The 10,146-nt window shown below is 47.2% G+C and overlaps 1 protein-coding gene across 2 annotated transcripts in view; it reads right to left on the bottom strand.

Moving 5' to 3' along the window:
* Positions 1–10,146, bottom strand: part of Fndc3b (fibronectin type III domain containing 3B) — a 342,813-nt gene that overhangs the window by 78,144 nt on the left and 254,523 nt on the right. For both annotated transcript variants that reach the window (XM_029567042.1, XM_029567043.1), the window contains one exon: positions 9,535–9,588. In XM_029567042.1, coding sequence (XP_029422902.1) covers positions 9,535–9,588 — 54 coding nt within the window. The remainder of the gene's footprint in view (positions 1–9,534; positions 9,589–10,146) is intronic.

Below are 10,146 nucleotides of genomic sequence, written 5' to 3'. Positions count from 1 at the left end.
TAGACCAGGGTGGCCTTGAACTCACAGAGATCTGCCTGCCTCTGCCTCCCCAGTGCTGGGATTAAAGGCATGCGCCACCACGCCCAGCTTTATTATTTTTATTTTATGTGCATGAGTATATTGTCTGGAAGTGTATAAGTGCATCCTTGTTGTACAATGCTCGTGGAGGGCACTGGATCCCTTAGAATTGCAGTTTTAGATGGTTGTTAGTCATAAGTAGGTGCTGGGAATCAAATCTGGGTCCTCTGCAAGAGCAGTCAGTGATCTTAACTGCTGAGCCATCTCCCCAGACCCTTTTTAGCAAATTCCTGTAAATATCTTCTGCACTACAAGCAGCTAAGAGGTATGTGGAAATCAAATACTTGCACACAAAGCACAGGTCTCACTCTACTTTCTACATGCCCTAGCATACAGGTATTCTTCCTCAATGCCATCCCAAAAAGAAAAGGCCTTGTAAAATGGATTTCAACAATTACTGTAGAAGCTAAAAACATGGTCAAACTCTTTCGACAACCATAATTATCCAAAACTGCTGATCAGTGGCAATATAGTTACTTCATCTTACAGAATTACACGTTAGGCTAAATTAAAATTTTGTTTTCATTTCACAGTGCCGAAGTTGGAGCCTAGAGCTTTGCATATGACAGGTGAGCACTGAACCACTGAGCCCCATTCCCAGCCCCTGAAACATCAAGACTTTTTATACTACTATCCCAAGTTTTGAGAACGGGGTAAACAAACAAAATAACCTTTCCCAGGATCTCTACGTCCAAAAGGGGTTCTGTCTCTCTGTATCTGTTTACACACACAGTGCAAAAGAGTTCTAGGATAGAATCCTATTTTCAGAGGGTCAGCCTGCTTGGAAACTGGTAGCAAAGTTTATAAAAAGTATTTGATTCAGTTCACAAAAATTGACTAATTTTGAAGTTAAAATGTGTTAAACAACATGTCGTTGCTTGTGTTAATTTGTAAAGGAATGTAACAGAAAGACTGAAAACAGTAAGAAAAACTTTCCTAAGTTTTTTCTTTACTGAGTTTCCTCAAAGCAGCTGTCTTCAGTGCTGGCGAAGATGGACTTTTCTATACGGGCTGGCTTCTACTTAAGGACTTAATGCTTTCTGGCTGATTCTTCACATATAATTCACATGCATCCCAATTAATTCAGACTTCAGTCTTTGCCAGCCAGAGTAATTTTGTAGACTGTGAGCGGGCTGTGAGGGTCCTGGCTAACAGTTCCAGTGAGCTGGCACTACCAACACTGGAAGTGGGTAAGTCCAACACTGTTGGCACCGGCAGATGAAGTTGGCTGGTATTTTCAACTGCCTTAAAATTAATCGGTTAGAAACATCCCCTTCTTGTTTATTTTTCACAACATCTTCATTGTTGGCACAAAAACAAGAATGGGGGCTGATGGCTCAGTGCGTAAAGTGCTGACTGTACGAGCACGAGGCTCCGAGCTGGACTGCAGAATCCCTGGAAGAAAGCTGGGTGTGGTGGCGCATTGTAATCCCAGAGCTGGGGAGGTGAAGACAGGCAGGTCCCTTCACTTGCTGGCCAGGCAACCTGGTCTACTTGGCAAACTCCAGGACAGTGAGACTGTCTCAAAAAAGCAAGCAAACAAACAAAAAACCAAACTAAACAAAAATAAACAACCCCCTGCCAAAAAAAAAAAGAAAAAACCAAGGTGATGGTGCATGAAGTCGGACACCTGAGGTTGGCCGTTGGGCTTCACACACGTGCACCCATTTCTCTGGCCAGTGCTTGTGTCCTTCCTGGGACCCTCTTCCCACTGTCCTCCTGAGGTGACTTTCCAGAATGGCTACTGCCTTCTAAGCAAGTTCCATGAACCCGACTCTGTGGTTGTAGACTGTGGCTGTGGGACATGAGTGAAATAACCGGGGCTGAACACTCTCTGCAGATTTGATGTGTTAGAAACGCAATGACAGGCCAGAGAAATGAGCTGCGTTGGCCACGTGAACTCCCGCCAGCGCCTCACTAGGGTTTAGAATGCTCCTGCATCTATATTTAGAAGTCGTTCTGGTACTGCCAGACCCTAGGCAACATTAACAATAAATACTGGCTTGAGAAATAGAGTATGTATGTGCTCGGCAAGCTTTATTTAACAGGGGTTTGTAACAGGGAGCTGGGGACTCCCTACATCTGGATGGATTCAGAAATTCCTAGTGGCACCCCCCCCCAGCTCTTTCGTTGTATTGTCACGGTCATACAGTAGACCTGTCAAAGGTGAGAAGGGACATGTGGTGGTTTGTGAGCATTGGCACTGAACAAACACGTCACATACTTCATCCCCGGAAACACTAGCTGTTCTATTCTTGGGAGAGGCCTGGCCATGTGAAATAGGTAATGGAGGCGTGGCTTCCCTAGAGATCCCTCCCAATACTGCACTGCAGGGGTCAAGGGCTTTGATGAGTGTTGAGACAATTGGTTAAGACTGTCCAAGTGAAAGGGAGAACTGCAGACACTAAAGAACGAGTTGTCTGGGGCTGGGCCAATGGCTCAGTCAGTAAAGTTCCTGCCTCACATACGTGAGGACCTGAGTTTGTATTCCCACACCTGTGTACAAAGTCAAGCACAGTAGCTTATGCCTGTAATATCAGTGCTGGGGAGGCAGGGACAGGAGGACTGCTGGGCTTGCTGGGCTTGCTGGCCAGCCGCTCCAGCTGAGTCAGTGAATCCCAGCCTCGGCAAAAGACCCTGACTAAAAAAAATAAGGTTCGGCCAGACAAAGTGGTGCATGCCTTTAATACCAGTGCTAGGGAGGCAGAGGCAGGTGGATTGCTGTGAGAGTGAGGCCAGCCTGGTCTACATCCACATAATGAGTTCCAGGCCAGCAATGGCTATGGGGAGACCCTGTCTCAAAAAGACCAAAAAATAAAATAAAATAAAATAAAATAAAATAAAAATAAAAAAGTTCAAAGAGTGATTGAGAAAAAAACATGGCCTGACTTCTACAAGCATGCACACATATGTTCATGCAGGGTAGGGGTGGGGGTGGAGGAGACAGAGAGACAGAAAGTGAGAGGAAGGGATGGAGGGAGGGAAAGACAGAGACAGAGAGAGAAAAAGTTGCCTATGCAACTTATACCTGAACTAAGAGATGGATGGGCCTGGTATGTTCATGCAGTGAACGCCCATGATAGCTGCTTTCCAGCTGGTGACCAGTAGGTACAACAGACACAAATTGGTAAAGTAGGTGCCAGGGATCGAGATGAGTATGTGTGATTTCAAACAGAAGTTTCCCCACACTCTCCTGCCCTGATTCACAGCCCCATTCTGTGCTCTTGTGACAACTGGCTAAAAGAAGAGAATTTACTCAGGTGTACCATGTCTGGGGCCAACGTCCCTAAAATAGAGGGGCTTCTTTTAACTGCCCTGGTGCCTCTGAATTCTTAAGTCCTTCTTGGCCTGGTTCTTTCACCTGAGCTCTAGCTGGGAAAGCTACTCTCTGGCTCTCTGGCACTCCAGATGTGGCAGTGAAGACTCATGATATGAAGAAACATTGCCACTGTACGAGGTAAGGTAGAGCTTGCGGCACTGGGGCTCGAGATGGACTCTGATGGACAGAGTGCCAAACAAACCCAGGAGCCTCGTCTCCAATCCTTGTAACTGCGCTCACTGGGGCTACTCGAGACCACAGGGGCCTGGAGAAGCAGAACCTTCTTGCTAAGTGCTGGCACTGGGCCAGGGACTGGAAACCAGGGCTTCTAATTTCTTTCATGGAGTGAAGGCAGTGTGGCGTGTGTGTGAGAAAGATTCAACCAAGTGATCAGAGCATATATTGGCTTCCTTAACACTGACAAAATGCCTGACAGATGAAACTTAGGAAGGATTTATGTTGGCTCATGGGTTCAAAGGATCTTTGTTGAGCAGAATGGGGAAGGTATGGTAGAGTTTGGGGGCAGGCTGTGTGTGGGCAGGGGCTCATGCAGAGGCCTTCCAATCTGGTGGACTAGGAAGCAGACAGGACTAGACCAGAACCAGGGGAGGGTATATCCTTCCAAGGCAGGCCCCACCTCCTGCAGGCTCCACAGCTTTTCATAATGCTACAGGCTGGGGATGTAGTGTTCAAAATAATGGGTTATAGGGGCCCTTTCTGATTCAAACCAGAAGACAGAGGCTTTCTTCATGGATTCTACTTGGTGAAGCTATACTTCCTTTCATTCTTAGGACCAGAAGAGTCTTGTGCATTCACTTTTGATACGAGAACTCTGGGAGATAACCAACTCTTAAGCCACATAGCAGACCAACAGATAAATAAGTCACCAGATTCTGTCTGTGGGGCCAGCTCAAGCCGTAGAGGAGCGGGGCTGGTCCTCCCAGGCGAGATTTTCAAGAGCTGCTATGTGGGCTTGCATAATGCCTCCAGGAGGTTTCTGCAACAGAGGGTGGATAGGGAAGGTCTGCGGCCTGTTAACGGATTCTGCAGGGCTCAAGACCTCTACCTGCTGCTGGCCTTTTCTGTTCTCTTGACTTCACACTGAGACTGTCTGGGTTTCTGTGGTGGATAGTTCATTCTTAGTTTCACAGCTGTGTGGGCTCCTTAGTCACTGGGAAACCAGATGTGTCCTTCCTCTCTTCTTCGCCAGCTGGGTCACATGAGGAAGGCTCTTGGGAACTTTGGTCTCAACCCACAAAGCTCTTCTGGTTCCTCCATGTACTCCCTACATGTCAGGGCCAGAAGCAAAGCTAGCAGCACACAAACAACTATGGATGCCTGATGGTAGTTTTTGTTTAGTTAAAAACCAACAAACCCTGAGGCTCCTGTTTGAATTCCTTCTTGCTGATGACTTTCACTACCTTACATCCTAACATCTGTATACCATAACCCATCCTCCCTAGGTTCGAGCCTGCTCACTGGTAAATAGAATCTCAATGCCACACACTCACAGCACTTAGGAGATCTGTGCCTGCTGAGTGACTAGCTGCACCAGAGACAGCTGGTATTCTGTACGGCACAAATGGGATGTGTATAGAGTGTGACTTAGAAGCCGAATTTCCATCTATGCTTCTTTTATAGAACACATTTTTTCCCCTAAAACAGAAAGAAAATTCCTAGCTGATCACAAACTATATGACTTTTAAAAGGCTTTTTAAAGGAAAAGTCAGTTCTCTATTTATTTAGGAACCTTATTATCAGACTGAGAAGGCATGTATCAGCGTTTGGATCCAAAGGCTCCTGTTGTTTTTGCCCTAAAAGCCCCTCCTGTAAGCTAGAGACCTCTCTATAGCCTCTTAGTCTATAGACAGTTACTCCACATTAGCTTAAAAACTACGGGGTAATCACATCAGTTATCAGTAGAAAAATACAGGTAGCTAATTTACAGAATACAATTAGTAACCTAATCCTTCCTGGATGGATCTTCTAGAGAACTCCCACCTCAACTGGATGTTAGTAGCTCCCCCACCAAGCAGGAAGCAACACAAAGGTGCCCATGGAGGGTACAAGTCTTGCTCAAATCAAAGAGATTAGTTAGGGTGGCCCATAGGGACAGTGAACCCCAGCACCGCCTCTGCCTCTCCCCTCCCACTCACTCTCCTTGTGGGGAAGGAACGTCTGTATGGAGAAACCTGGCACCTAAACACTGCTGTGCTGTTTACAGGTGAGGTCAGTGAAGCACAAACCCCAGTGCTGGGGGTGGGGGGACAGGCAGATCCTGAAGCTCACTGGCCAGCCAGCCAGTGGATGGGTTTCAGGTTTAGTGGAGAGTACCTGTCTCAAAAAATGAAAGGTAGAGAGCAACCCAAGACTGAGGAAACATATCTGATACCAGCCTCCGGTTGCCACACGTGTCCATGAACACCTGTACACAGCTGCACACACACATACGAGTATATATGCCACATGCACACACACACACACACACACACACACACACACATACACACAGACATACACACAGACACACACAGTTTTCCTCTAAGAGGATTTTTTTTGTTGTTGTTAAAAATCAATGCCAGATATAATACTTAAATCTAGCACAAACAACCCCTCAGGAGTCTCAGAACTACCTTCCTCCAGAATGATAATTTCTTGTGGTAAGATTCAGTGATGACTTAGCCAGCCACGCAATAGAGAACCTCCTTGAGGATGGCCTTCCGCCTTTGTGCTCCTAAGAGGAAAGCCAGGCCAGGCGTCTGCAAACACACAGGCTTGGTGCTCAGAGCCCAGAGATCATCAGAGCCATAGCAACAGGGTGCCTATTTGGCCACGAAAGGCCACACCACTTCAAGAAATGAAAGCTGACTTGTGTTGAGTGGAAATTGAAAGGGTCCCCACGGCTGAGAAGCCAGGGGCTCTAGAAGGTTCTGTTCTTAGCTGCTCAGTATCATTTCATAGTCACTCCCCATTGGTTTAAAAACTAAGGGGTCATCATGTTAGCTACTAGGAGAAGAAACAACTCACTCTCATACAGGACTCACATGAGTAACTTTCAAGTAAGCTCTGTGCAATATTGATGACAAATTAATGGCTATGGGGCTTGAACGAGCAGGCCTGTCAGTTGCTTACCCCTAGGTTTCTGTTTCTGTTCCCCACTAGAGTCCTCACCTCCCAGGGGCTTCAAGACCAACAGGTGCTTAGTCCTTCCCCAGAAGTTCAACTCAGCACAGTACTGCTGACCTAGCAGACCTAAAAGTTGCAGGTTTTTCTTTCATGAAGGTCTTGTATGACAGATGTCCTGAGGTTGAAATTTACCAATTCTTTCAAAATGTTATATTAACCCCACCCTTTGGGATGGTGATCTCAAATTGATTCAAAGTTTCCTGGAGTAGGAACCACCGCTGATGTACTGTAGTAACAAGCTGGGGCCCCAGAGGACACCCAGACATTGATGAGCGGTGTACGTGCAGATGAGAGCACCTCACCTCAAAGTCATGACCATCAGTAGGAAGAAGGTAGGCCCGTCCTCAGCAAAACCTCCTTTGAGACTCACTCAACTTAAAAAAAATATTTTACAATTATTTATTTGTGTGTGTGTGTGTGTGTGTGTGTGTGTGTGTGTGTGTGTGTGTGTCAGAGGACAGCTTGCAGGTGTCTGTTCTCTCCTTCTACCTTGCAGGATCCGGAGATTGAGCTCCTATCAGGCTGGGAGGAGGCGGCTGCCTTTACCTGCTGAGCTGTCTCACATGCCCTGTTTTTTCTCTTACTTTCACCCATCTTGTTTTGGGGCAGTCAGTCATTGGACCTTCCACACACCCCACATTTTTCGGTTTATTTCTGCAGATGTTTCAAGGTGTGGATGAGACAGACAACTGTGAAGAGGAGGTGGAAGCTTTGGCTCCGGGTTGGGGGTGGGTGGGCACGAAGTGACTACAGCAGTCTCCCCCACCCCCCCCCGCCCCCACCCCCTCATTCTCCTGCTCCATCACGTTCCACTAGGACAGTCTAGAAACAGGCCCTGTACCAGGTACACCGACTCTAGACACTACCAGCAGAAGGCTGCAGAGAGGCAGCCAGGGCTGGGTGCGTTCTCACTTCTCTGAACATCTGCTTTCCTTCCTTATCAAGGCCTGGGCAACACGGGCATAGAGGACTTGTGAGCTGCTCCAAGGAGGGCCTCTGATCCTTGACTTAAGGGCCCATTGAAACCAAACTACCAGACTGTTTTCCTGGAAACTTCACCTCAGAAATGGCGGATGGGCGGGAAGGAACCAGTTACTGTTGCATGCTCACTCGCTGCCAGGCACTCAATGGTACCACTTTTTAAACTGTTTTCTGGGGGGACTGGAGAAGTAGGACAGAAGCTACTGGACAGAAGGAGGTGGCCAGCTTTATTTCATGTGTAGTGTTCAAAAGCACAAGGGGACAAGCATCATGAGTCTGTCCAGCTATGGCACTAAGGACATCTTCCCTGTCATAATGACTCACGGAGCATGTTCAATGTGGAAGCACTAAGGGGGATGGCTCTGTGCCAAGAACACAGAAGTCAAAGCAAATAGGCCAGACACCAGTGAAAACAATTCCCAAATACTCTCTGGTCAGAAAATATGATCATAATTTGCCCACTTTGTGATGCACGGATGATGGAATGCAAGCTGATGGCTGACCTTGTGGCCACTTCGCAGTCAGGACAACTGAGGAACTAGAGGTTAAGCTGCCCAATATGAACTTGGAACAGAACCCTTATCTCCTTATCTTAATGATCCTCTGCTGCCAGGAGCTGTCTGGTGGCAAGGGAGGACTTTACCAGGTCTGGGATCCTAATGACACTGTGGCAACTGCCTTGGGTTACTTAAAGCTATTCAGATGCAGCCCAAATGGAAACTATGCTCTCCAGAAGGCACCAAAGGGCCCCTCTTTCACTGCAGAATTTCATCCACTTAGATGTTCCATTTTACATGATCTATTTTAAAAATAGTTTTCTATATCTGACAAGTTTTTTTTTTGCTTAAACATACATTCAGAACTTTTTAATATCCCCAAATTTAAATCACAAAGATTAGTTACCTTGAACTTTGCCCCAAATTTTACATTTTCTATTCTCAAAGTCGTCATCTCTTTTGCTCAGCCACAGAAAAGTAAAATAAAGCAAGGATCGAGTGAGTAGGGCTGAGACTCAGGGACAAAAGGCACAGGTGTTTTTAAAAACAAGAGGCTTTGCACAGGGTCTCCTGTGATCCTGGCTGTAGTGTGAGGACAGATGCCTTGGGTCACTGGCTGACAGAGTGCTTTCAGGACAGGCAGACTCCACTGTGAGGCCTGACCCCATGCCTGGATGGTCTAACTCACAGGCACTCATGTATAGCATCCCTGAAAGCTTCATGCACTGCTTCATTCTCCCATGGAGCACATTCCATGGAACACCATGTCAAACTCCAAAAAGAAAAACCAATGCTTCTCCAACACTAGGCGGCTTTGCCTTATCCCATTTGTGCTGGGTAGCTTTAGTGTCAATTTGGCACACCTGGGTTGGGGGAGCCTCAATTGGGGAACTGCCTCCATAAGACTGGCCTGTGGCCATGTCTATGGGGCATCTTCCTGATTGTTGAGTGATGTGGGAGGGCCCAGCCCACTGTGGGTGGTGCTGCCCCTGAGCGGGTGGGCCTGTGTTGCATAAGAAAGCAGGCTGAGCAGGAGCCAGGGAGCAAGCCAGCAAGCAGCGTTCCTCCATGGCCTGTGCTCCAGCTCCTGCCTTCAGGTTCCTGTCCTGAGCTCCTACCACGGGCTCCCTGATGAACTGCAACCTGGGAGATGTAAGCTGAATAAACCCTTTCCTCCCCAAGTTGGTATTGGTCAGAGTATTTTGTCAAAGCAATTGAGAAACAAACTAGAACACCATCTAAACAAGATGAAAGAGTGATCGACCACTAATAGAACACACGCCTGGCCTGGTGAAGTACTGGAGAGTCGTAGATAAGACCCCACCTCTTCTTTCAGGAACACTGCTTATAAATAAGTCAGGCAAATATACTTTAATGCACCGTTAATTTTACTACTGCCTTTTCCATGGTCAACAGCCTACTAAGTTAAATGTAAATTTGACAGTTGACAGATGAATGTGAAAAGATGCTTACCTCATCCCATTCTAAAAGGTAGTTGGTGATTTTTGAACCATTGTCAATGGGAGCCTAAAAAAGAAAATAATGCAATGAGATTGTTGAAAGGTACCAACCAGATTTAAATACAGTGGCTGTTAACAGCTCTGTGCTGTCCCCTCAGAGAGGGCCCTTGGCTAAACACATTTACCTACTAACTTCACACAACACAAGTTAAGAGAGGCCTCACTACCGCAGGTCTCCCCCATCCTGCCTCTGCCCACACACCACCCGGGCCATGCTTCCTGTGGGATAAATCTTTGAAGAGCCACTATAAGCTTGGGTATAGAGACAAAAGACCTGCAGTGCTCCACGGACATGGCTTGGGTGGGGAGCAGGCACTGCCATGCCCAGTTTCCTAACAACCCCTACAGCTTTGGATGCTTGTTTTGTTTTGCTTTTTTTTTAAATTCCCCAGCGGCTATTGCCGCCAGTCCTGCCCTGATTTTCTAGGGGCCCCTGACTTGCATTGGTTGCTGGCTAGGGTACAGTGCCCCATCTGGCTCTCCCGTGAGCCCCTGACTTGTGCAGGTCACTGTCGCGCTAGCCCCTGATTCCTGCCGGTTGCTGGGGGGGGGGGTTACATGCTTT

The sequence above is a fragment of the Nannospalax galili genome, unplaced genomic scaffold (genome assembly GCF_000622305.1).
Source record: "Nannospalax galili isolate Female #2095 unplaced genomic scaffold, S.galili_v1.0 scaffold1021, whole genome shotgun sequence".
Taxonomy (NCBI): Eukaryota; Metazoa; Chordata; class Mammalia; order Rodentia; family Spalacidae; genus Nannospalax; species Nannospalax galili.
This window is presented reverse-complemented; position numbering and strand designations above follow the sequence as displayed.